This window comes from Lineus longissimus, chromosome 8, assembly GCF_910592395.1.
Source record: "Lineus longissimus chromosome 8, tnLinLong1.2, whole genome shotgun sequence".
NCBI lineage: Eukaryota > Metazoa > Nemertea > Pilidiophora > Heteronemertea > Lineidae > Lineus > Lineus longissimus.
The window spans coordinates 18,460,452-18,488,062 of NC_088315.1; the positions used below are offsets into that span (position 1 = coordinate 18,460,452).

General features: G+C 42.3%; 1 protein-coding gene across 2 annotated transcripts; it reads left to right on the forward strand.

Moving 5' to 3' along the window:
* The first annotated feature begins 5,970 nt into the window (after window positions 1-5,970).
* Window positions 5,971-27,090, forward strand: LOC135492096 (transcription factor SPT20 homolog). 2 transcript variants are annotated; one of them, XM_064778271.1, is made up of 23 exons: window positions 5,971-6,103; window positions 6,712-6,747; window positions 7,796-7,866; window positions 9,349-9,415; window positions 9,817-9,972; window positions 10,556-10,591; window positions 11,559-11,597; window positions 12,244-12,351; window positions 12,975-13,168; window positions 13,746-13,899; window positions 14,592-14,648; window positions 17,771-17,827; window positions 18,279-18,472; window positions 19,046-19,247; window positions 19,849-19,948; window positions 20,447-20,599; window positions 21,042-21,221; window positions 22,707-22,940; window positions 23,684-23,832; window positions 24,457-24,559; window positions 24,952-25,106; window positions 25,449-25,584; window positions 25,952-27,090. In XM_064778271.1, exons 2-23 carry the CDS (start codon window positions 6,712-6,714, stop codon window positions 26,155-26,157), a joined length of 2,787 nt encoding a protein of 928 aa, XP_064634341.1. In that variant the 5' UTR covers window positions 5,971-6,103; the 3' UTR covers window positions 26,158-27,090. The 2 variants fall into 2 exon arrangements, with proteins under 2 accessions (XP_064634341.1, XP_064634340.1); XM_064778270.1 differs by lacking the exons at window positions 5,971-6,103; window positions 6,712-6,747; window positions 7,796-7,866; window positions 9,349-9,415; window positions 9,817-9,972 and adding an exon at window positions 10,117-10,278.
* Window positions 27,091-27,611: the final 521 nt, after the last annotated feature.

Genomic DNA, 27,611 nt, shown 5'->3' on the forward strand with positions numbered 1-27,611 from the left:
TCATAGCTACCCCAGTTATAGAATCTGGTTATAGATATATCTATATTATTTAGCACAGCTTATGTGGTGTATGTGTGTAATTATATGTATGCCAGGTGGATTTCCCTGAACTTATATTAGCATCTGCATACCTACTAAATTAGAAAATAAGTGGTATTCTTTGGTGTATTGCAAACAAAAAAATTACATTTAATAATAATTACCCTAAACCTATAATTATATGTATGCTAGGTGGATTTCCCTGAACTTATATTAGCATCTGCATACCTACTAAATTAGAAAATAAGTGGTATTCTTTGGTGTATTGCAAACAAAAAAATTACATTTAATAATAGTTACCCTAAACCTATAATTATATGTATGCTAGGTGGATTTCCCTGAACTTATATTAGCATCTGCTTACATATATCAGCATACCTACTAAATTGGAAAATAAGTGGTATTATTTGGTGTATTGTAAACAAAAAAATTTCATCATTAGACTGTTCATAGTAGATCTTATTTGGTGAATGTTGTAGAAATATGGTGTGGTGTTCTAAGATTTGTTTGTTTTCTTTATATCCGTGTATTTTCCAATTTGGTTCATGTGTTCGAGTTTTTAGCTCGCCTCTGAGGAGCTTATACCGTGGCGTCCGTCGTCATCATCGTCCCACTTGGACTTCAGATATGGCCACCAGGCAGCCATCTTGAAAATTAAACAAAGCCGGATTGCAAGCAAATTTCATGTGATTGTATATCTGTGTACTCTCTACAACATCCCTGATTTTCAGTCAAATCCATCGACCAATATGGCCGCCAGGCGGCCATTGTGAAAAACAAACAAAAGTCCTATTACTCCAGAACTGATAATCTGATTACAGCCAAACTTCATGTGATTATGTATCTATGTACTCTTATCAATATCCCTAATTTTCAGTTAAATCCAATGACAAATATGGCCGTGAGGCCGCAATCTTGAAAATCCAACGAAGTCCTATTACTCCTAAACTGTTGAACAGATGTCAACCAATTTCTATGTGACATGTACACTCTTCATTAACCATTAAGTTCAGTGAACTTTATAACGAAAATGCTACTGATACTTAGATGGCACCGGTAATTTTGTTTTGTGCCATTGAGCCGAGAAGAAGAATATTATTCAATGGAATTAAAACTGGTGACCTTGGATTGTTGTATTCTAAATTTATAGCTACCCCAGTTATAGAGTCTACTTATCGATATAACTATATTATTTAGCACAGCTTATGTGGTATTCGGCTAAAAAGTAATGCCAATTCAGCTTTTTGGGTCACCGTAAATATCTAAATGGTGAGCACAGTAGCCCCTGGCCTTTTCATATTTGACATGGAGGAAACTTGGTGCAGTCTAAAAGTAATGTCTTGGAACATATATATACTGTAAAATTGATAACAAAACAATTTATATACAGAGTTAAATGCAGCTACCAGGGACCCCACCAGGGACTACAAAGGTTGTACTCTGCACGTAGCACCTATATACACTAGAATCGACACAACGTTGTTGTTTTTTCATAATTATGCTTTAATTACGCAATAAAAAAAAATGATTACAAAATAAGAATCGTTTATTTTTACATGTTGTAATCTAGTATAATGTAATGTAGCAAAGCATTTGTTAATAGAGCAACAATGTAATGACCCCCCACATAGTCTTGGCCATACTCCTTGAGCAGTGATAGTAGTGTGATGATAATATAAATAATAATTATGAGACTTATATAGCGCTAAATCCAACTGATTTCAGTCGCTCAAAGCGCCTAGCTATTGGCCTGTCCATTCGTGGTTCAAGCTCTACTCTCTGGGAGTATTACAGATCCGAGAAGAACCGATTTCTTCAGGATGGCGTCTCATTCCCAGACTCAAATGTATGCGACGCTCTGATTGGGCGCAATTACTTCTGCGCTGGCACTTCACCTAATGAAGGCTTTGTATGGCTGGAGGAGCATCACATCATATAATCATCATTACCGGCGTCGTAACCCATTTGAATTTTTGCCGGAGGGCTACTGTGCACCCGTGCCAATCCACCGTCGTTGTGCGTATATCCATCCTTCACCGCCGATAACTCCCCTGATCGGCTGTCAGAAGGGCTGTTTTCGGTAGTCTCCCTGCATTCCCTTCCTTCCCACACGTCCTATGTCGCGACAACACTAACATTACACTCACTCGTGGTTGTCGCACGAGACACGTACTGAAAGCCATCATAATTGAAGACCAGGTGTTCAGTGAGTAACGGTTCCAGGGATGCTGACCTGACCCAAATGCACAGTGCATGTTGTATAGTAGAAGGGTAATCTGATCCGGAGGTTGGCACTATCAATTCAGGCCGTCATTCAATTACTTTGTGTCGAGCAATTTGATTGGGCACCGGTTTATGATGGTGCGTCCGACAGATTACCTGGCGGGAGTTATCGGCGGTGAAAGGAGGAGACTTTAGGACTGATATTCACCGCCGATAAGTCGGCACGCTGTCCACCTTATGTAGCATGGTTTACTTGCCCTGGCATAGACACTCGGGACCACGGCTAGACACTTTCTCATCCGACAGTAGCCTATTGTTCGACTATTTCGTGCGTTGTGAAGAGTCAGGAAGTGTAGTTCCTTGAAACCCACGCCGGTTAATCCAAAAATACAATCCTGGGTTCTCCCGGCCGGGATCGAACCCGGGCCCTATTGCGTGATACTGCATGGGGTACGACAAGGTTCTGTTCTCTCTCCCATTCTGTTCCTCCTGGCCATTGAGTGACGATAATGAACGAAGTGACAAAGGGGAAAAAACCGAGGGATCCAATTATAAAGGAAAGCCTTTTTCGGCTGTTTCGAATGTTTCCCTCCTCTCTTTCCCAGTGGCGACAATGTAAGTCAAGGGTACCGCTCTGCAGGATAGACTCCTGTGCTGTCCATTTCGTCATCCTGGTCGTCTTTCCTCGACCTGACAGGACGAGGCCGGTCAAATGCGTCCGGAGTGGAGAGGAACCAGGTGGAGATCAGACTGAACGTATTTTCGTTCATTTACTGCAAAATGAATGAAAATGACGCACTCCACTGCCGTACCGGTACTCCAGTAAATATATGTGAACGAACGGCGATCCCCATTAAACATCCTGGCAGCAGTGGTTTTTAATCTATTCCCCCTCTCGATATGACGAAGGAGTATAGCCTGAATCTCAGAATGCCCTTTAACTAATTCTGATTGGAGAAGTCCCGGTCTGAAAGAAATACTTTTCCACCCCAATGCAACCTCAAGAAATCTTGCTGCTGATACGAATCATCCACGGAAGTACTCGAACGCACGGAATCAGTGCGTGCTGCAGTTTGAAAAGGTTTGTTTCGGTGGTTTTCTTCAAGATATAACAATGACAATGACAATAATGAAAATGATAACATGAACATGAATGAATAGATGACAAGATAATGAAGAAAAAAAGAGAAAAAATGTGGGAGATTCACCGGGAGTCGAACCCGTGACCAGCCGAACCTCGGTCAAACGCTCTAAGCGCTATACCGTCATGGCTTTCATGTTCACTTGGGGATTTTATTTGCCTGTTATCAACGAGCCAGGTGATGCATGACTAGATGACATCCCTCTAATACCATTCAAGTCGTCGCCATATTGAAAACGCGCCGCAATTGTGACTAGTTTGCGCAGGTGGCAGAGTGATTGACCGAAATAGTTCCAAGTAATCTTATATCTCGATAGTTGTACAGATTTTTCTCAATATATCGTATTTTTATACCTCAGAGATATAAAAGATAATGCTTGCAGTTGGTTTTACGTTTGAATGGCCTTTTGAAAAAGTTTTTAGAATCGAGGTCAACAGGGTCAAAAGAAATAGTTTTTGGCGCCAATGATGTCAGCGACATGGCGGATTTGTTCTTAAGTTCGAGTCGATTCTCTTCTGCCGATGCTCACTGTGCCGGCTGATTTGAAGGGACAAATTAGGTTTGGGATCTAGGTAACCAAGATGACTAGTGTTCAAATTCCCTTCCGTGCACCTCCTCATTCTGTAGCTAATTATTCTCGCTAATAATGATTTTGCAAGTGTTGTGAGGTGGTTTGTATATGCCTTGCACATCTAAGGCCAACAGTTACATTCTGTTTTGGTGAGATCTTTATTGCAGTTGGTGATTTTTTAAAGGCTCACGCCATCTTCCCGTTTACATTGGTCATCGCTTGAATGAACATGACACACTTCACTGGCGTACCGGTACTCCAGTAAATATATGTGAACGAACGGCGATCCCCTTCAAACATCCTGGCAGCAGTGGTTTTTAATCTATTCCCCCTCTCGATATGACGAAGGAGTATAGCCTGAATCTCAGAATGCCCTTTAACTAATTCTGATTGGAGAAGTCCCGGTCTGAAAGAAATATTTTTCCACCCCAATGCAACCTCAAGAAATCTTGCTGCTGATACGAATCATCCACGGAAGTACTCGAACGCACGGAATCAGTGCGTGCTGCAGTTTGAAAAGGTTTGTTTCGGTGGTTTTCTTCAAGATATAACAATGACAATGACAATAATGAAAATGATAACATGAACATGAATGAACAGATGACAAGATAATGAAGAAAAAAAGAGAAAAAATGTGGGAGATTCACCGGGAGTCGAACCCGTGACCAGCCGAACCTCGGTCAAACGCTCTAAGCGCTATACCGTCATGGCTTTCATGTTCACTTGGGGATTTTATTTGCCTGTTATCAACGAGCCATTTGATGCATGACTAGATGACATCCCTCTAATATCATTCAAGTCGTCGCAATATTGAAAACGCGCCGCAATTGTGACTAGTTTGCGCAGGTGGCAGAGTGATTGACCGAAATAGTTCCAAGTAATCTTATATCTCGATAGTTGTACAGATTTTTCTCAATATATCGTATTTTTATACCTCAGAGATATAAAAGATAATGCTTGCAGTTGGTTTTACGTTTGAATGGCCTTTTGAAAAAGTTTTTAGAATCGAGGTCAACAGGGTCAAAAGAAATAGTTTTTGGCGCCAATGATGTCAGCGACATGGCGGATTTGTTCTTAAGTTCGAGTCGATTCTCTTCTGCCGATGCTCACTGTGCCGGCTGATTTGAAGGGACAAATTAGGTTTGGGATCTAGGTAACCAAGATGACTAGTGTTCAAATTCCCTTCCGTGCACCTCCTCATTCTGTAGCTAATTATTCTCGCTAATAATGATTTTGCAAGTGTTGTGAGGTGGTTTGTATATGCCTTGCACATCTAAGGCCAACAGTTACATTCTGTTTTGGTGAGATATTTATTGCAGTTGGGGATTTTTTAAAGGCTCACGCCATCTTCCCGTTTACATTGGTCATCGCTTGAATGAACATGACACACTTCACTGGCGTACCGGTACTCCAGTAAATATATGTGAACGAACGGCGATCCCCTTCAAACATCCTGGCAGCAGTGGTTTTCAATCTACTCCCCCTCTCGATATGATAAAGGAGTATAAAAAGCCTGAATCTCTAATTTAGTGGATTTAGTAAGGGAGTCTAGTGCATTTGAGGCGCTATTAGATATCCACCTAGCAACCATCCGGAGGAAATCGGGGCCTAATGACCGCTTCTTCGGCCCTCAGCTGTCAATATGTGTGCAGGGCCGGAGAAGCGAACATTAACCCGGGGCATGTCTGCAAGATAGGGTGTTCCCCTAATACACCATCGCCCAGAGCTAGCGCTGAAGCTTGTCTTCGGGATGGATTGTTCTGGCCCCCATTCCACCTTCGCCTTGAGCAAGCACTGACAACTTAGGAATCCAATGAGATAGGTATTTCCCCCAATAGCTAACACTGATCCGTCAGTCGTTGGCAGCAGGGATGAGGGCAGTCGTCTCCATAGGGTGAGAGGGAGACCGGTCTACTGCGTCCGGAGTGTACCGCTCTCGGACGTCTTTGGGGACAGCCACGGCCGATGTGGAATTATTCACAATGTTTATGATAATAAAGAACAAGAAATCCACCAAAAAATTCGGAAATTTTCACTTCAATATCGTTTATTTCTCCTTTGTTATAATTGTTGTTTACAATTATTGTAGCGGGTCAACATAATGTAGCTGGTTGTCAACTACTCAAAGGTAAATAATGTACCATAAACCTTCCCTATCGTCGATTGCGTACCATTTTTCATACTATATATGGATGCTAAATATGTACAACACCCTACAGGGTGTGGTATAAAAAAGTCTGTGTAATTTTATACATTATAAAGCAAAGGGACAGGTGTGTGTCAAATGGACGATTTTTTGGATGCTGACCACAGTCATGCATTTCACCTGGAACAAAAGCCAAAGGCTCACAGTTGTTTTTTGTTTAATAATTGTCAACACTGAGTGACTGACTAGGAGTAGACGCCATTTTCTCCCGACCCGGAAGTGCCCGGCTTCACGGCACAACGTCGTCATTTTTCATCAATACGCCTGCAGAAAGACTTTTTTGCTGCACCCTTTAGAGTGATAAGCATTTCCACCGGCTTATCGTGTTGTGTATTCATCACAATATACGTGTAACATCCCATCAGTGTACGAATCTTTACCTTGTAGAAGAAAATTGACATAAGTGAAATATGTTTTAAGCAGAAGAGCAAAGACTGATCGCCATAACGCATTACATAGGCCAGGGTCTATTGTCTGAAGTTTGCTTAGTTAGCCCTTCTCGGCTTCTGACGACTTTTTCACTTCTTCAGATGCAGAACTATGCAAAGGCTGAAGAATATGCAGAGGTAGGCTTTTAAAGGCTTTGTTTGTATTGTAGCATGAGTAGTTGTATCTTAGTTTTAATCGGTTATTAACCCTTCCGGCGTTCGCTGTGCATTACGCGGAGATTAAAGTCCTGGCGATACCCTAAGGTCATGTTTTATCTTCATATCCAGAGCCTCATAGCCTAGTGGTTTACACTGCTGGCTACCATGCAAAAGGCCGGGTTCGATCCGGGGGGGAGAAATTCCTGAATGAGGCGTAAAACCAAGGTTCCTTGTATCTTGTGTCTATGCCAAGGCAAGCCAAAGACCCCAAGTGAGAAACATAAGCAGCTGGACACAACCCCTGGCCAAAGCCAAAGTAACCGGGCCAATCGACCCAATTGGCACCTAAACCGTAGTGGCCTGCAAAAATGCTCATCCCAACTTGGAGTAGGAATACTCTGTGGTGTAAATCACCTCCTGCCCAGTCCAAGTGCAGAGCGAATGCTGAAGAATAGTCTGCCCACCCACACTCGACGCAGACCTCAGTGTTCAATAAAACAATAGCCACAGCTTCTTCTTCTTCTTCAGCGTTCGCTCTGCACTTGGAGGGGGTCATTCTCCTAGGAGTAATCCTCCTCCAAGGCGGGATGAGCGTATCCTGCGTGCCACTACGGTTAGGTGCCAATTGGGTTTATTGGCCTAGTGGTCCGACTTTGGCGAGAGAGAGAGTCCACACAAGCTACTCATGTTTCTCACTTGGTGGGGTCTTCGCTTGCCCTGGCATAGACACCAGGTACAAGGAACCTCGGTTTTGAGTCTCATTGGAAGGACTGTGAAGAGCCAGGAATTTTCGTTCCTTGAAAGCCACGCCAGTTCATCCAGACATACGATCATGGGTTCTCCCCGGGATCGAACCCGGGCCCTATTGCGTGGTGGCCAGCAGTGTAAACCACTAGGCCATGAGGCTCCTTCAATAGCCACAGCAGAAGAAGTTCGATTATCAATTTTGAAAATCTTTGATGATTGATTCGAATCAAAGGAATTGTATATACACGTATGTTTCATAGTCTTTGTTCCACTGTTCCAGTACCTGCTGCACACTGCATTCCATAAGCCCGCCAAACTACTTGAACCAAACAGTTCACTCAATCCTAAGGGGTAAGTTTACTTGTAGATGCCGACCCATCAGCTACGTCACTCTAGTTTTTCACGTTCCGAGACAGATTATCTCGACACAAAATTCCTCTGTTCAATTTCACATACAGTCTTTCTTTCTCGGTGGATTTAAACCCTTTTTTCGAGAGACTTAATACTGATAGACTCAAGTCGTAGTTCCACCTATCATAAAACCCCGCGTTTTTTCAAGACCCGTGTCTTCGCCGTGTGTCAAAAAACCCGCGGCGCACTTACACCTATCAGTTGTGTTAGATAATGGTTAATAGCCCCGGCGACAGGTGCGCTGTAGGTAGGGAGCTCTCCTGTGTTTCTTTCCCGTTGGAGGGGAATTTCGCATGGGCAATACCGAGGCAACTACACCGCGCCATCTGTTGCCGGATCTTAGAACTTGCAATTGCCGTGTCTATTCAGATTCCACCTATAAAAAAACCCGTGTTGAAATCGAGCTCGATGGGGCTAATAGACACGGGGATTTGACACACGGGTCTATTTCGACGCGGCAATTCATATGTGTATGCGCAAAAGACACGGGGATTTGATAGGTGGAAGTATGACTATAACTTTTCACAGATGAATATATGATACATAAACTATATACAGTAGAACCTCTCTATTAAGGACACCCTCGGGACTGACAAGTGTTGTCCTTAATAGAGAAGTGTCCTGATTAGAGAGGTCAAATTGAATGGAAATAACCAATTTGGGACCAAAACTAGTGTCGTTAATAGAGAGTTTTTCCTTAATAGAGAGGTGTCCGCTAAGGGAGGTTTCACTGTTTATATGATTGGAGTGAAAATCTGAATGTCTTCATAAATGACTTAATGAGTGGTCTTGGAATACATTGCGTACATTCAAGCATTGTAGTTCCCTGCTATTGTACCTGGGGACAGCAAATTGCTTAGGTACTGAGTCTGTATCTGCACCCAGGCAATGAGGGCCAACCATAACGACCTTTAAGTTTAAAGGGGCATGCCGTTTGTAATTACTGGTGGTCCAGGAAAATAGAAAAGCAGTTGCCTCGGTATACACTATGTTGTAGTGCAGTTGTCATGCACACAAATTTGCTGAAACATGTACAGTGGAACCTCCCTTGGCGGACACCTCTCTATGAAGGACAACCTCTCTATAAAGGACAACCTCTCTATAAAGGACAACCTCTCTATAAAGGACACTAGTTTTGGTCCCAAATGGGTTGTTTACATTCAATATCACCTCTCTAATCAGGACACCTCTCGATTTAGGACAGCAGTTGTCAGTCCCGTGGGTGTCCTTAATAGAGAGGTTCTACTGTAATCTGTCAACAAATCAGCAATGCTGAAATTTAGTTCATATTTACATGAATGGAAGTGTTTAAATTCAATTAGAAATGCCTCAAATTTTAAACTGAAGGCACAGTCTCTATCAACCTTTTGTCTCCTTTGTGTTTCATTCAGATGCGTAACTTGATTTTGCCTGGTATTTCAGAAAGTCGTTGACGCAAAAATTATTGTTGGTGTATTTGGAAGAGTCTTCCAAGCCTGCGCAACACAAGGTGAGCATTATTAAGGACTGGGCCTACCCGACCCGCCATCCCGTTAAAAAGGCTATAATATTTGGTTCCCGATAACGATTGTTGGAAAATCGCGCTAAAAAAGCACTTGTTGATGATATATCGTGTTCATGTTTTGAATACCCAATTCAGTTCATGTTTTACTGGGGCGTTTGGTTCTCTCTTTGGGAACGTGATGGTTGAAGTTTCACAATAAAATCACCATCCAGTAAGGCAGTAGGCTGAAGTAAGTAAAAAAGTTCTGATTTTGAACAGAACTCCAGATAACCAGATGCTCGGACCGCGTGATGCTCAGAGTGAAGGATTTTGATTCTCCGTGGTGATCTTGAACCGAATTAAAATCCTTCTCCCCAAAGTAACACCTGTTGTATTTTTCTTTACAGAGGCTGAACAGGGCCACACACTTATTGGACAAACTCGTGAGGAAGGAGAAGCTGAACACTTTGGTGCTCAGCCTGTACCCAGGCAATGAGGGGTACTCCCTGATGATACGGGGCAGGAGTGGTGCTGATGCAGAGACAATGAAACTGCCATATGAGGTTAGTAGAGTGCTGAGTTTGTACCCAGGCAATGAGGGGTACTCCCTGATGATGCGGGGCAGGAGTGGTGCTGATGCAGAGACAATGAAACTGCCATATGAGGTTAGTAGAGTGCTGAGTTTGTACCCAGGCAACGAGGGGTACTCCCTGATGATACGGGGCAGGAGTGGTGCTGATGCAGAGACAATGAAACTGCCATATGAGGTTAGTAGAGTGCTGAGTTTGTACCCAGGCAATGAGGGGTACTCCCTGATGATACGGGGCAGGAGTGGTGCTGATGCAGAGACAATGAAACTGCCATATGAGGTTAGTAGAGTGCTGAGTTTGTACCCAGGCAATGAGGGGTACTCCCTGATGATACGGGGCAGGAGTGGTGCTGATGCAGAGAAATGGATTCTGCATTATGATGGGACATCGGCTCAAGTATACAGAGGAATATTTATAAGTTTTTTTTTTTTCATTCAGTGATCAGTCCTCCAAATTTTCAAAATCCTAAAGAATACCAAAGACATGAAAGATTGACAAATGTTATTAATGTAATCAATTATTTATGATTATTGATAAAATATTATTCTTTTTTCAGGAATCTGAATTTCTGGATTATGTGGATAACGAAGAGGTTAGCTTCTAAATCTTCTCTTTTGATGTTGACTCCAATTCATCCCATTGTTAGCATGTTGAGCTCACCTGTGGTGGCGATGTGTACAATACCTTTACGTCAGTCTTCCGTTGCCTGTTAGCGGAACATGTTTCATAACGACGAGGGCTAGCTGGCCAAAACGTGGCACTGTGTATTTTAAGCCCCCTACACACGAGGGATTTCTCACCAACTTAGTTGGTTTTAAAATTAAGAACAGGTGCACAGGTGACTGGAAGTTGAGAGTCGTTCACCCACTCACACGAAAGACATAATCCCAGCAATATTTAGGTCCTGCACTATATTTAGGCCAAAACCTTGGTCAAGGCTGAGTGCAAATATCTATTATTTCTGGCGGGGAAATCTTAGATCTAGAAACATGGCTGCCAATGATTTTGTTGTGTACAATGAGAGGAAGAAAAAAAGGAGATTTTATCTATTATTATTGTAAAAAGTATCAGTGAAAAGAGGAAAAGTAGAAATCGATGGGATAATAGGAGGTTTTGGGCAAAATCGTGGATTATGAGAAGGTACAGCCTTGGCGCCTATAAAGATAAAGAGTCAAAATATGGCCCAACTATGTTGTTGACTGAATCACACGGGAAATTTCTCCCCCACACTCCTTATATAAACAAAAAAATCCTTATATGAACAAAAGATGTCGTCGAGAAATAGAACAAGTCGGTAGTGCAGCCAGCAACTCCAACTAATCGGGCAAAGTATCAGTTACCTGGTCTGGATTCCTGTTATGAATTAAAATTCCAACTAAGTTGGTGAGAAGTCCCTCGTGTGTAACGGGCTTTACATGTTAATGCAAACCAGTGCTGCATTGTATTGTAATCGGAGTGTGTTAGAATTTCAAACAGAGAATGACGCCTCGAGGAGTAAGAAAAATATTTAAGACCCGAGCAATTTTCTTGAGTTTATGATCTCTTACGTTGTCTTTCAGTTGCCTCCAATTCTGGTTGATCTGTTAGAAAAAGCTCAGGTAGGCATTTGACCTTAACACCCCCAGTTTCTGGAATGGACTCTTCTAATGCATTTACTGGAAGAGTCTATAGAGGGAAACGGGAATGAAAAGGATAAACAATGAAACAGGGCTCCAATCAAACCAAGGCCACTGCTGCCATGGCAATCAGTGCCTTCCTAAATGGCTTCGTACCCTTTCAAATTCTCTTTTATATTTCCACTACCCAGGGCCAAAACAGCTCTAAAATGGGTTCCCTGGCCCTGATAATTCTTAATTCGAAGCCTGAGGAAAGCCTGCCAAAAGTTACAGGAGAACCTCTCTTAGCGGACACCTCTCTATTAAGGACACTAGGTTTGGTCCCAAATTGGTTGTTGCCATTCAATTTGACCTCTCTTATCAGGACACCTCTCTATTAAGGACAGCACTTGTCAGTCCCGAGGTGTCCTTAATAGAGAGGTTTAACTGTATATCATAATTGCTGTGTGAACACAATTTTTTAACCCTTTCACTGTCAACTGCGACTGTGATCAAACGAAGACTGGTGTCTAATGCGTACCTGGTCATTTGGGCAAATGACTGGACTACATCATTTGCTTCATGTTTACTCAATTTTTCGACCCCTGTGTTGATTCTAAAATCTTCGAGCGTGATCTCTTTTCTGCAGGCAAATCTATTCTACAACGGCTGTGTGATAGTGGAGGTGCGAGACTATCGGCGAAGTACCAATGGCAGCTTCGATAGCAAACATGTGCTCCTCAAGCCTACCTCTGAGGTATGTGAGATAATGTAGCGGTCAGCGCAAACCTTGTACCCCCCTGGTCAAGCGATCAACACATAGACAACACTGCTTCTTTTCTAGGGTCAGGATTTAACACTGATTTAGCCTGGATTTGATTTCATTAGGACATCATCAGGGGCCCACCACATTTTCCTTTAAGATTTACCTGATTATAGGTACTTTTTATTAAAAATAATGAAGAGGTTGAAATGTATTCGAAACTTCTTATTCTTCTTATTGACAGATATCGTTTGTTGGAAAAAAGTTGTTTGCTTGGGACTCTGCTCTAACTGAGTGTTGACCCTTGACTTGGGGGGGGGGGGGGGGGCTCAGGGTTTGCATTTAGCGCTGCATAAGCCTGCTGTACAATATTGGTTTTATTACAAAGACAAATGATATCCATCCATCATAAAAATCTAGGTTCTTCGTGAAATCCACAAAAATGAAACTCCTGTAAAGATTTAGCAGTTAACAGTATATGCTGTTACTTCAGTTTTGTACAGACAAGCCTAGGTTAAATGTACATCATTTTTCTGTGAAAGCATTTCCTAGTGTTTATTTATGGCACAAATTGTCTCTGTTGAATTTGTGTATGATGAGTGCCTTGTTCATTTCAGTCGCTACTGTGCGACATCAATTCCATTACGCGGGACGGCTATCGCTGGACCCAAGAAGACAAGTTCACGTTGGAAAGTCAGCTGATTCTTGCCACCGAGGAACCTCTCTGTCTCGATCCCTCGGTGGCTGTGTCTTTAGTTGCGAACAGATTACAGTACGAGAGTAGAAAATTCAATACAAGGTCATTGAAAAGGTGGGTACCTCCCTCAGCGGACACCTCTCTATTATGGACACTAGTTTTGATCCCCAATTGGTTGTTTCCATTATATTTGACCTCTTAATCAGAACACCTCTCTATTAAGGACAACCTCTCTATAAAGGGCACTAGTTTTGGTCCCAAATTTGTTGTTTCCATTCAATTTGACCTCTCTAATCAGGACATCTCTCTGTTATGGACAGCATTTGTCAGTGCCGAGGGTGTCCTTGATACGGAGGTTCTAGTGTAGTTCAACAGACCAGAGTCTCACGCTGACTGTGGTGATCGAACCTGGGATCACACAAAAACCAGATACAGAAAACTTATTTTTGCAAGCGTTAAGTGCATGTAATTGTTTGTCCTCCCTGCCAAGATCACGACTGTGTGTATAGTACCCCCAGGTATATGGCACGGCTTAACCCGCCGGCCATGAGGGAATTCCTTTATGGCCCAGTGGTTGGCGCGTTGGCCACAGAGTGGAAGTTAAGCAACGTTGAGTGCGGTCAACCTTTGGATCGGTGACCGGCGCGTACAATACACTGTGCTCTTCTCAATCTTTTAAACTTCATTTCAGATCGGCGAAAAAATTCTCTCAAATCGCTGTCAACAGAAAGATGAAGATGTTGCGGAGTGCCGCGCCTAAGCATCTGCGACTTCACGACTTCATTCTGAAACGGAAAGACAAGGCGCGGACGCACCCCCCCGTCAACCTCAAGGTCGGAAAAACGGTGAGCAAAGGTTTGAAATCGAAGAAGTTTGAGTGTACTTACATACACAGGATTGTAAAAATAAATTGGTTCAAAATACCCCAAATTGACTATCTGAAGTTTTTATAAATCCTTCATTACAAACATTATATACATGTACAGTGGAACCTCCCCTAGCGGACACCTCTCTATTAAGGACACCCTCTCTACTAAGGACACCCTCTCTATTAAGGACATCCTCTCTATTAAGGACATCCTCTCTATTAAGGACACCCTCTCTATTAAGGACATCATCTCTGTTAAGGATACCCTCTCTATTAAGGACACTAGATGTGGTCCCAAAGTGGTACTTTCCATTCAATTTGACCTCTCTAATCAGGACACCTCTCTATTTAAGACAGCACTTGTCAGTCCCGTGGGTGTCCTTAATAGAGAGGTTCTACTGTATTTGCTTCGTTTCTATATACAGTGGAACCTCCCTTGGCAGACACCTCTCTATTAAGGACAACCTCTCTATTGAGGACACTAGTTTTCGTCCCAAATGGGTTGTTTACATTCAATGTCACCTCTCCAATCAGGACACATCTCGATTAAGGACAGCAGTTGTCAGTCCCGTGGGTGTCCTTAATAGAGAGGTTCTACTGTATTTGTAAGGTGTGTTTCTTTCATTGTGTTTAGATCTAACCTTACCTTTATCCGGTTTCCTGTTTCAGTGTGTAGATATGTGGCGTCAAAGGAATGTCCACCTAACGCCACCAGAAAATATAGAGGTAAGCTGACAAATTAAACATGCTTCCCGAAATTGGTGGCTTGCATTGGAACTAACTTTTTCCCCCTTGTCCGTCATTAAAGGCATTCAAAAGTGTTCGTCAACCATGACTATCTCCTTTGTCCCTCCACCATAAGGCCCAGTTTCCCCTTATGACATCTCTATTTCGGACACTCAGCGCCTCATTTCTGGAAAGGTGTATAAGCATATGTCATATGTGACCCGCTCTACCAAAACTAGGCGCTTGTCGCATCTGAACTTGACAGGTTGATAAGGACTTGTTGTTCATTTCCCTATTGTAGACCTTTGGTGAAATGTAACCAAATCAGTTTGTAATAGATTTCACAAAAGGTCTACAATAGGGAAATGAACAACAAGTCCGTGTCAACCTGTCGAGTTCAGATGCGACAAGCGCCTAGTTTTGGTAGAGCGAGTCACATATAGAAAGCAGGCCGTCAGCGTTCACACGAGTCATGCAAATCTTGGAAAGTTGTGGAATTTGGAGTTGCTAATTCATGCATGGGATGTCGTGGTAATTTGAGGAGTCCTGTCGTTTTCTTAACTGGATCTTGGAAAACAATGTCGAATAGTGTACATTTTTCGTGTAAAATCTTTATTTCCGTCAAGTTTGAAAGTAGGCAACTTCTGTGTGAGTCCAGAAGAGGACCTGGTAGAGTCGCGAGCTCTTTATAAATTTTTCCAAGAATTCAGCCAAAAATTTGATTTCTCAACAATTTTTGGTGTTTTTATCCAAAAATGGATGATGATATACACTTCCACCTGCACTCTTTAGAAAGCCCTTAATGTACTGAACAAACTTTTGTATTATACTGAACAAACTTTTGTATTATTCCAAAATTATCAGATCAGTGATTTCCGAGCTACAGGCTGTGAAAGACAAGGTACCAAAAATGACAATATATATATATATAACGAGTCTTGTATAGCGCAGTATCCGATCCATTAGGATCGCTCAAAGCGCTGCATCACTGCTAATGAAGGCTTCAGAAAAGAGGAAATGTTTCAAGGAACGTTTGAAAGGAACAATGTCTTGGATGTTTCTGATAGTTGCTGGAAGTTTATTCCACATTTTTGGTGCACCAATAGAAAAAGCTCTAGTTCCTATTGATTGCACCTTTGCTCTGGGAGGTTGAAGGAGAGTTTCAGCTGAGGAGCGAAGGGGACGGTTAGGTGTGTAGATTGATATAAGCTCGGAGAGATAGGATGGGGCCAGACCATGGAGACATTTGAAAGTAAGGAGGAGGACCTTGTAAGCGATACGCTGTTCAACAGGGAGCCAATGTAGAGACTTGAGGACTGGGGTAATATGTGACCTCTTTCGAGACTTGGTAATAAGACGAGCCGCGTTGTTTTGCACTAACTGCAGTGGACGGACAGTAGATTTAGGCAAGCCAAGAAGAAGGGAATTGCAGAAGTCAAGTCTAGAAGTGATGAGGGCTTGAATATAGAGCCTGGTGGTGATGACCGATAGATATCTGCGGATCTTTCCAATATTGCGGATATGAAAGTATGAGGCCCTAACACAAGCACTGATGTGCTGTTTGAAAGTGAAATCACTGTCAAAAACTACACCAAGGTTTCTCGCTGAAAGAGAAGCATACACATCAGCGTCAATGATGCGGACTGATTGCAGCCTAAGCACGTCGATGTGCTTCTTGGGACCAATGAACAATAGATCTGTCTTTTCACCATTACACTTGAGAAAGTTTCTTACCAACCATTTGTTGAGGTCGAAAACACCGGTTGACATCAAGTCACATGTGGGGCCGAGCTCAGGCAGTGTGAAAACCAGGTATAACTGACTGTCATCGGCATAAAAGTGGTAAGAAATGCTATGTGCCATGATGATAGCACCGATAGGTGTAGTATAGATGGAAAATAACAGGGGACCAAGTATGGAACCCTGAGGTACCCCACACTTGATCATACTTGGCTTTGAAAGTTTACCCTCAACGCACACCTCCTGACACCTGCCACTAAGATAGGACGTGAACCATTTCAATGCCACCCCTGAGACTCCCATTGCACCAAGGCGATTTATCAGCTTCACATGATCCACAGTATCGAAAGCAGCGCTCATGTCCAAAAGTACTAAGAGGACACATTTCTTTTCATCGAGCGCACGAATGACATCATTATGGACACGAGTAAGCCCAGTTTCAACGCTGTGCATAGGACGATAGGCTGATTGAAAAGGTTCACGCAGATCGTTGCTATCCAAGTGTACTGATAATTGATTGGCAACTACCCTCTCAAGCACCTTTGAGAGAAAGCATAGATTGGACACCGGGCGATAGTTTTTAAGTACATCGGCATCCAATGATGGTTTCTTAATAAGTGGATTAAGAATAGCCCTCTTGAAACTATCAGGGACAACACCACAACTGAGAGAGGAGTTGATGATTGCAATCATAAGCTCAACTATACCCGGTGTACACTTTTTCAGCAAAGGTGTTGGAATGGGGTCAAGTGAACAGCTAGTAGCTCTCATTTGACCAAGGAGTTTAACAAACTCAGTGGAAGTAACAGGCTTAAACTCATCAAGCTTGGAGGAGCACAGATACTGTTCATGCACTTGCTCATCACCGTCCTGGTCAGGGAAAGACTCCCTAATCAGTTGAACCTTATTTGCAAAATATGCACTGAACCTTTCTGCAAGTTCATTGGCGCACTCATGCTAAAACATGCTTAAAGTGATACTATGATGTGATTTACAACTTTGCGGAAATACGTCCATTTTCAATTGTTGATCACAAATGTAAAGCTCAAATTTTCCATTTTTGATTAGATTTATTATAAAATCGCTGAATGTAAACCACCGCGACCGCAAAAATGTTCATGTTGTGACGTCATCAACGAAAACGGCATCGAAGCGAGCCGTTCGGGCGGGATTAAACCATCAATTTCTAGAAAATGTGCATTTCGATTCGAAAACCTTACCGATTTATGAAAAAGTGACGTAGTCATTTGTCAAAAACAGCTAAAACATTATATTAACTCCAAGGGGTGTATATATGAATACGTCCTTGAACTCCAAAGAGTTAAATACTGATGATTCTGTGCTTGACAATGAAAATGAAAGCTACTTCTTGTGCATTTCAGATAGAGCAATATGCCAAAGCTTTAGAAAGGCCCAAAGCGACGATAGATTTCACACCAGTAAGTACTTAAGAGTAGAACTGCTATATCAACTCCCCAAGGACTGACAAATGCATTTTCCAAAAGGGAGGTGTCCTGATTATTGAGGTTAAATTGAGCACAATTGAAGACTCACTGCTAAATGAGATGTATCCTTCTTCTTCTTCTTCTCGTTCGCTCTAGACAGTCAAGTCCGATCTTCTGATGTATTCTATGGTGTTTCGCAGCTGTTGGAGGTCTCCATAGAGCTGGTCTTGTAGGCTGGTACCTTCTGGCCAGATGTCTTTTCTCAGAGCTGCCAATCTCGCACATCTTGTCAGGATGTGTGCCACGGTCATCGGTTCCGTGGCACATGGGCAATGAGATGTATCCATGATTGCAGTTTTGAGAAAAAGTGGCTTTAAATGCTTAACCGAAAAATTTCGCGTGCAGAATATTTTCATGAATTTTACACAAGCATTTCATTTGCTAGGTGATGGTGGAGGAATTTATCCTCGAGGCAGAACGTACGCAGGGCAAGGTGTCCTACACGCGGCTTGTCATACAGCAGAGGTTGAGCGATGATTTCCACAGCGGTGAACTCTACGTTGACAGGGATTATGTCGAGGGTGTGCTACGAGGGAGCACTTGCAGATTCCCTCTGGGTCCAAGGGAAAATGCCGACAAGTAAGTTGAATATAATCATTATAATCTCACATCATTCTGTCATCAGTTTGTGCCAGCGATAGTGGGACGTTTACTCATTATTTGTCTAGCACAAACGAGTGATTAAAATCGCTGCTGCCTGCAATTTAAATCGCATGCAACAATATTGTCTACACAGTACAGTTAAACCTCTCTATTAAGGACACCCTCGGGACTGACAAGTGCTGTCCTTAATTGAGAGGTGTCCTGATAAGAGAGGTCAAATTGAATGACAAAAACCAATTTGGGACCAAAACTAGTGTCCTTAATAGAGAGGTGTCTTGATAAGAGAGGTCAAATTGAATGACAAAAACCAATTTGGTACCAAAACTAGTGTCCTTAATAGAGAGGGTGTCCTTAATAGAGAGGTGTCCGCTAAGAGAGGTTCTACTGTGTATTGTTGCACTTGCACTTGATTTATTTCTGATGTTCGTACCTTATCAATGGGGAGTTCCCTTGTTAACTTCTGGCGTCGTTTCCATTTTCTCCATTCCACATTCCATGCAAGGAGCTATTATGATTTTCACTGTAGGCCCTATTTATCTCTTCTTTCAGGTATATACAGCAATTCACCGAGATCTTTACAGAAGAGGGACGGCGACCCGTGAAGATCACACATATGGTGCCGGGGCAGTCGCCCCAGGTTTCGTTCACGCCACCAGCGGTCACATCCTCGACCCCCCAGGTCAACCTGAACCCATCGGCCCAGGCCCTCCTCACGCAGGCAGCTAATCTCACCGCTTCACTTGCAGGACAGGTAAAATATACATCTCTTTGACAATTGACCTTCCTCTTTCGCTACCGCAAATTTCACACTCGTGTCGTGCTGTGCCGGCTAATTTAAAAAAAATTTATATACTCTATCTCTGGAACTATAACGCCAGATAACTCCACCCCGAACCAGTCATTTAATATTCACCATGACTGACAATAATGACCTGCTTATTTCTGGTTGGTTGACATGAAATAAGAAGTAAGAAGGCTGTCATAATCAACACTGACGAGCCTAGGCCTAAACCGCATCTTCTGCTTTTTGACCAGGTAAGACTGATAGGCCTTGCTCTATAATAGGCTTTTGCCAAAATCATGAATATTCACCATTAAGGTGGGCCGAGTGACTTTTCTTTGTCTGGTGTTATAGTTCCGGAGAAAAAATCCATCAAAGATTGCTGTTGGAAATGACATGGAATCTGTCGAGTATCACTACCTGCACTCATTTGTTTCGAAACGATATCAAAATCGGGCTCAAACGCGAGAAATGACGTTAAATCCAGAGTCGCAAATTAAGAAAATGAAAATTCAGGAAGATCGGTGAAACTAGAATATTTTTACCCCCGCTCACTCACTCTCTGTTGCAGGTGGACATGAACAATGCAGGTAAAAAGGCCCAGCCTATCAAGTTGTCATTGTCTCTGTCGTCCAATGTGGGTTTCAGTCCACAAACTACCCCAGCACAAAGTAAGTCACGTGTACCAGTGGTAGGTTTTGAGTTATCTGTCTTGTGGGTGAAGGTTGATGCAAAGAGGCAGGGCTTTCCCACTACTATAAGCAGGTTGTTGGGGCAACAGGATGAACCAGGGACCGAGCAGCCTGTTGCAAAAAAAAATAATAATTTTTTCTTCGAAATTTTTTCTTTTGGTTTTTTACTCCCCAATCTCATTTTAACCACCAAACACATGACAAATGAGTATAAACAAGTCTATTTCAGCTTCAAATTCTTAATTAATAGGGCTAAATAATGCATGCAATCAATCCCAAAAAATTGAGTTCGGGGTCGTTGTGCACTTTTCACTATCTCAGGCCAATTCTAGAGTCATTGGCAAGCCATTTGGAGAGTATGGGATCTTCTTTGAAAAGTGCTCGCCCATTGATGCAATTTCAGGCCAGATTTTTGTGATGACCCCTTCTTAAAAACCCAACAATGACAAAATGACACCTCTGCCATTCTCATTTTAGGCCCGTCGGGTTCCCTCACGCCTCAAGCACAGCTATCGATCAACATCCAGCCACCGCAGCAGCTTGTCCAGAAAGGAAGAGGTGGCTCCGTCTATGGGCACATGGCACGCTCAGTTGAGCCGCCGAGTCCGGTCACAACTCCTACAACGCCTGGTAAGGCTGTGTACATTTCAAATAGTTTAGATATGCAATGAGTGTGAATTTCAGCATTACCGTATTGCCATTGTGGAGATAGATATACAAATAGAGTGGAACCTCCCTTAGCGGACACCACTGTATTAAGGACAACCTCTCTATTAAGGACACTATGTTTTGGTCCCAAATTGGTACATGTACTTTCCATTCAATTTGACCTCTCAAATCAAGACACCTCTCTATTAAGGACAGCATTTGTCAGTCCCGATGTGTCCTTGATAGAGAGGTTCTACTGTACTAATAATAACAAGTTTCAACAAATTCGTATTCATAATAACTGCAATACAGCATTGTGTATAACTGCATTTCTATTGTCCTGACCCACCAGTTAATTTTCAACCTCGACTCCATCCACATTTGAAGTTAAATCGAAAATTTGCGTCCTCTTTCTTCTCTTCAGGTCAGCTGCCTACGTATAGCCAGGCCACGTCTGCTCCAGTTACGAATCAGGCCACGACCAAGATGTCGAATCCACCCCCAACACCCCCACCGCTGGTTAGAACACCCTCAATGGGGTCTGGAATCAGCAGACGCGCCTCCGCCGAGGCAATGAAGGCGATGCAGCAGGGCATTCTATCAGGTGGGTGAATTATTATTATTATTAAATTATTAAAAACATTTTTTAGCGCTTAACGTTGTTAAAACTTCTAAGCGCTTTACAATTTATAATAAAACATAACATTAATACATGATAGAATAAAAGTCATTACTAAAGAAAACGTGCAAAGGATTCAAAAGAATTTCTTAAAAATATGAGTTTTTAGTGCAGTTTTAAAATGACCCAGGGTACTCTGGCCACGAACACTATTTGGAAGCTCATTCCATAGCTTTGGTGAAGAGTCTGTATATTTTCTGATGTCGTGGTGATACTCTGTGTTCTCTTCAGAAGGTATGAAAATATTGGGACAGGCAGCACTGTGTACAGTTCCTTAAAGCATAGATACTTTTATATAGACCACCAGACGCGTTTCACCTCATTTGTTTTGCATTGCATAGGCTCATCAGTGGGGTTACGATGTGAAATGTCGGATGGTTTTTGTTCATGTGACAGGTCTGACGTCGCTGGCTACTGTGCTTGTTGTGGCGACGTTCCGTTGGTTGTGATGCATTGCTACACTGTTGATAACTCCGGCGTCACGAAGCTGGCCTCGGGTGTTTTCGGAAGCATTCGTGATGTATTTTTACGGAGCAGGAACCACATTTGAATATGGCTGATAAAAGACGTGATATTAACTCATTATTATTATCATCATTACCGGCGTTGTAACCCTATTGGATTTTTGCCGGAGGTATGGAGTCCACTATAGGCTACTGTCCACCTATGTGGGATCTTTTACTTGCCCTGGCATAGACACTCAGGTACAAGGGACCACGGCTTTTAGTCTCATCCGACAGACCCTCGACTATTTCATACGTTAATGTACGTGTTGTGAAGAGCCAGGAATTTTAGTTCCTTGAAAGCCACGCCGGTTCATCCAGAAATACAATCCTGGGTTCTCCCCGGGATCGAACCCGGGCCCTATTGCGTGGTAGCCAGCAGTGTTACCCACTAGGCTACGAGGCCTCACATGACAATGAATGTCCGTTCCTATTGATCAGCATAAAATCCCGACTTTGTCGTGGCATTCTCTTCAGAAGGTGCCATTGAGTAGTGTGTTGTAACGAAGTTTTGATAAAGTTCTTCAGATGGCACAGCAAGGCATGTATCTTTTCAAGGCCCGTGTAGACATCTATGGTACCACTAACACCAGATGCTGATGTTATTGCCGGTACCAAATATGGGTTGACTGTCTAAGTTTGCATCTCAAATATTCTTAAAGCTATCGTAAAACGGGAAAGTTTCGTGCTGTTCCTGAGGAAAGAAAAATATTCACCATTTTTAGTTTGGTAGATTATGAAATTTCCTTCCATATTTTTACTAAAAAAGATATTTTTAAAAATTTTATTTTTGTAAATCCATCTGAGAAAGTGAAACGCTCGCAAAACTTAGCGATTTATGATATAGAAAAGATCGCATCTTGGGACATCAAACCGCAAATATCTTCAAAAGAACTTTTTGTTTCAGGTCAAGTTCAAGGTCAGCCCAGTGTTGCCACGACGATGCCTTCCACCTCCGACCGTGCCATGCAGGGTTCCCTCGCTCCGCCTAACATCAACATCGCCAACATCGCCAGCATGCCGCAAAACATCAACATTCCTAATCTGACCAGTCTGCAACAAATGGGCCTCACGAATTTCCAGGGCCTACAGAACTTACAAAACATCCAAGTCTCACTGACCGGAGTGTCTGTGCCAGGTGGTACGTGTTTGTGATGATTTAAACCTTTCACTGAGGCAGCCATTTTTCAGCCAGTGCCGCCATGTGCCGACAGGCGATACCAATATTGAACAGTGGAGCTCACTTTTATCAGAACAGTAACTAAATAATTCAAAAGTGTGCCATATATCGGGTGGCCCAAAAAAACGTCACTAAATTCATAAGTTGATAAGTCCGTTACATTGAAAGATATCACACTGAAAATTTGTACACAGTGGTAGCTAGATATTGACTATCAATGGTTAAAATTTCAAGGTTTTAGATTGGATAGTTTTGTGACAGTGTAGAAAATAAAAGTGTGTCAAAATTACCATGTCGGATTACTTATGCAAGTATCAATTCGTGTCTTGTACCCCCCCTCCTCAAGGGTACGACACCTTATCACCCTATAACGACATCTTAAGGCTCAAGCATCACCCTTTTTTCACCAATGCTACTTTTTCTTTCGTCAAGACATCACCATCAACAATATATCAGTTATCACCGTCATATAAAGTAACCGAACTAATTTTACTGGGTAAGGCTGTATGTTCGACAAGATATCGACACATTAGCATCCTTATTCTTTCCAGCTTCGCCAAATTTTCACTAAAGGAAAAATAAATACTACTCAAGCATCGGCAAAGATTAGTGGTGATAGCTTAACTACCCTTGAGGAGGGGGGGTACAAGAAACGAATTGATACTTGCATTAAACTGAACTAACATGCACTCGAATGTTTTCAGGTATTGCTGTCCCTGTCCCGATAAGCATGATCAACACGTCGAATCCTAGCATGAATACGCCTGCTAGCATCATCATCAACTCGTTACCGGGCGTCATGACGACCTCGACGTCGGCGTCAACGACCAACACGTCAATGTCGACCACACAGGTAGGATAGGAATTCAAGTCCGGCTATCAAATACAGTAGAACCTCTCTATCAAGGACACATCGGGACTGACAAATGCTGTCCTTAATAGAGAGGTGTCCTGATTAGAGAGGTCAAATTGAATGGAAAGTACCAATTTGGGACAAAAACTAGTGTCCTTAATAGAGAGGTGTCCGCAAAGGGAGGTTCCACTGTAGTTGAACTCAAAATCAAAATGGTGGTCATGACTTCGGTTTTGCCTCATGTTTGTAGATTTTCATGGATGAGACATTTGTGATTTTTGGTATATTCTCTTTAAAAGAGAGCAATTCAGCAATTTTTGGGCCAAAAATGGCCACAACACAAAATTCGTCCACTGGTGAGCCAGTCTGTTTCTAAGCCAAACATGCTCAGCTATTGAATTCTTAAAACAGTACCGCGGGGACATCTGATGTTTAAGTGAAAATTGTTTAGTTCAACAAGTTTGGCAGGAAACTATGGACATTGGTGGGCATTTCAAAACATGTTTGGCAGGCAAAGTGTTAATCAAGAGTCTGCGTTTGAGGGGATGTTCTCCCTTCCTAATATCAATGTAGCCATCTCTGCCTCCAGTGGTCTTCCTCACATCCCCCTTTCTAACTTTTAAGGGACAGGGCACATCATCTCAAGCCCCAACCTTTGTCACCATGGTCACTGCCAATCCCTCGACAAGTTCGACCGCGAATACCACGACAGTATCATCAGCATCAGGTAAGGTTATGATGAGTTTGTTTGATATTTTGGACTGCACTTAGGTGAACACTACAGGGATTTTGTACCTTTGCGGGCATACCCAGTGAGGCCTTAACAAGAATGCTCTCCGGCCAGGCAAAATTAGAAGTGAAGAAGTTTAAAGAAGAAGAACCGAAGACCAAAGTGGGGATGCATGGCAGGAATCCGTTCCGGTGCAAGATATATATCCTTTTTAATTGCATTTGTTCCAAGGACACAGCCTTGTTAATTGTTTTCTTCAGTGATCCAAAGTTTATCAGAATGCTATTTGTCAGTCTAAATGTTGTCCCCCTATATTTTCTGTGAATTTACATGTATTATGAAAATAATTTTGATCAAAGTTTTGCATGATTATGAATTTTTCTCCCAAGGTGTCTTAACGTCCCAAGCTGGTAGTTCCATTGTTGCAGCTACTCCCTCTGGGATGGTGTCTGTCCCGATCAACATGGCACAGAACATGGCCCAGTGGCTCAAGACCACGTCACAAGGAATCCGGGCTGGTGCAACACCACTTTCACTCCTACAGGTAAATATATCGTACTTCAGTAGCTTATTCACTGTATTCTTTATCACTTTAAAAAAATTTTTTTTTTTTTTTTTTTTTTTTTTTAAATTTTGTTTGTTTATTTATTCATATATAATTATAGGTACAATTTGAAAGAAAAAATAGGTGCAATGCGGGAATATAGATGTTGGTGCGATGTGCAAACTATGAAAGGCTACATGTTAATTACACAATACAGTCCTTTTCTGGTAACAAAATATTTCATATATTCGTGGGGTTCAGTCTTGTTGATTGGGTGGGTATTCGTGTGACCAGTGATAACAGTGGTCTATTTCCTTGTATGTCGTTGTTTTCTGCCTTCAGATACCAGGCCAGCAACCTATACAGCTTTTGAATGCAGCAAATCTCCAGCAGCAGAGGGGACAGCTTGGTCAAACTAGTCAGGCATCGGGAAGCCAGGCAGCACGCCCTGCGGGGACACCGTCACCAGTGTCCACGGGTACGTGTAGCATGTCAGTTTTAGAGAAATCTATCCTTAAAATCTGATTTGCAATGAGCTGTTCAAAACATAACTTAAGATGCAGCCAGAAAATGCACATTTTTGGTGAACTTATTTGTGCATGTAAAATGCGATGCATTTTGGGCAGGAGCTAAAACTACAGTGGAACCTCCCTTAGTTGACACCTCTCTATTAAGGACAACCTCTCTATTAAGGACACTAGTTTTGGTCCCAAACTAGTAGTTTTTATTGAATTTGACCTCTAACCAGGACACCTCTCTATTAAGGACAGCACTTGTCAGTCTCGATTTGCGTTTACGTTAATCCAACATACATGTATTATTTCATTTATTTTCTTATTTTTCAGCGACTGCGCTGCAAAATCAGCCGGTGACACTTTTCTCCCAGATGCATTCGGGAAAGGGACAGGGACAACCCACGACACTCACACAACAGCAGCTAATGCAGTTCACTGCACCGAGTCTTGCTCAGACTCAGGCAGCTCAACTTGCTCTGCAAAAGCAAGGACGCAGCCTTTCATCGAAGTCAAAAAGCAGGAAAAAGAGCAATTGAGGGACAAGTTTGGGCCTTGATGTCTTCCTTTCACATCAGGAGACAGATTCGCTTGAGAAAGACTGGTTTTGATCAGGTAAAGTGTGTACGTTATCGCATTGTTGGATGTATATGAGATTCACGATGCAGTCTTTATAGTTGGGGCATGCTCTCTGGCTGGTTGGAAGAGCGTATTTTTTCAATGCATTTCAAGGTAATTCAGGGCTTCAATTTTGCCCATTGGGTCTGTCTGAATTTGTTAAACTGCTCCAGGTGCATTGAAAGAGTTATTTTTTGTATCGATGGCAGCTTTTTGCAATATCTTGGCTCTCGGTCAAGTTACCGAAAGTAATGAAAAATTGACAAAGATATACATGTACATTACATTGGTCTGGTTGGTCCGAACTTGACATCAACTTACGTTTAGGTGGAGTTGGCCATATTCTAGCCACCATGAAAATTTCCGCCATGAATATTTTGCCCAGTCCAGGTCCAAGATGTAGTGGTAGTACATTGCAAGAAGGTCCCTTCCAGCCAGCTCAGGAGCAAGAGACAACGTTGACGTCACAAGTGCCAGACTGTGTTATGATCTGACATCTTGTATGACGTTGCATCTTAAAAGGCAGGTATTCTGTTAAATTCATCAAAATTGTTGCAAAAATCCTTCTCAATAACCTTTCACATTTAGGGCTGAGGAGGAATAAGGATTCATAAGGGGGGGGGGGGGCAGTGATTAAGAATAAAATTGTAAGTGATTTGGAAGTTCACTGGCAAATTTATTTATTCTTTTTATCATAATCATGTGAAATATTTGAGAAAATGGTATTGAATGGATTGATAAATGTTTTAATCCGTTGTGATGTAAGTTTTCTTGGCATTCTGTAGATTCGTACTTGAACTAAAATTGTCTATGTAAATCATGAATGATGAAATATGAATTTTATTCATACTGAATATTTGCCTTCTTGTTTTTCAATTCCCATGTTCCCAAGCCATATCAGGCCCCCATGAAGTCCACTTCCAAAGAAGGGGTATGGACATCTTGTCCATGGAGATTTCTGCAGGCAGCTTCAATCCTCACCACTGGTGACAATGCAAGTGAGCCCATTTTTGTTTTAAAATGTGGCTTTTGACACTTCTCGTGGGAGCCAATGTATTTATTTTTTGGAGAAGATTATTGCAGCAAAAAGTTGGTCTAGTAATTCCATGGGCTTTTCCATAGTAAGCTCTAATGAATCGGGGCTTATGACTGCAAGCACAGGTCTGCCACGGTGGTAGGAATTGGTACCCTTTCCCTGCCAAAAAACCAGGACAAGGATGTGCATACACGAGAACGGTTGTGGGCTTTCATATGTAGTAAAATGCGTAGGCTCCAAGTTTGACCCTTGGAGGCCGGAGGCTTCCAACTTCAGTCATTGGCCGATATTTATAAAAGACTAGTAAATGCTTTTACTTTAAACTTCATACACAAGCCA

Excerpts from the sequence above, each read along its gene's own strand:
- LOC135492096 (XM_064778271.1), top strand. The coding sequence starts at position 6,712 with ATGCAGAACTATGCAAAGGCTGAAGAATATGCAGAG. Across the intron at positions 6,748-7,795 it reads AGGCTGAAGAATATGCAGAG|TACCTGCTGCACACTGCATT; the intron begins GTAGGCTTTTAA and ends CCACTGTTCCAG. Across the intron at positions 14,649-17,770 it reads CGCCACCAGAAAATATAGAG|ATAGAGCAATATGCCAAAGC; the intron begins GTAAGCTGACAA and ends TGTGCATTTCAG.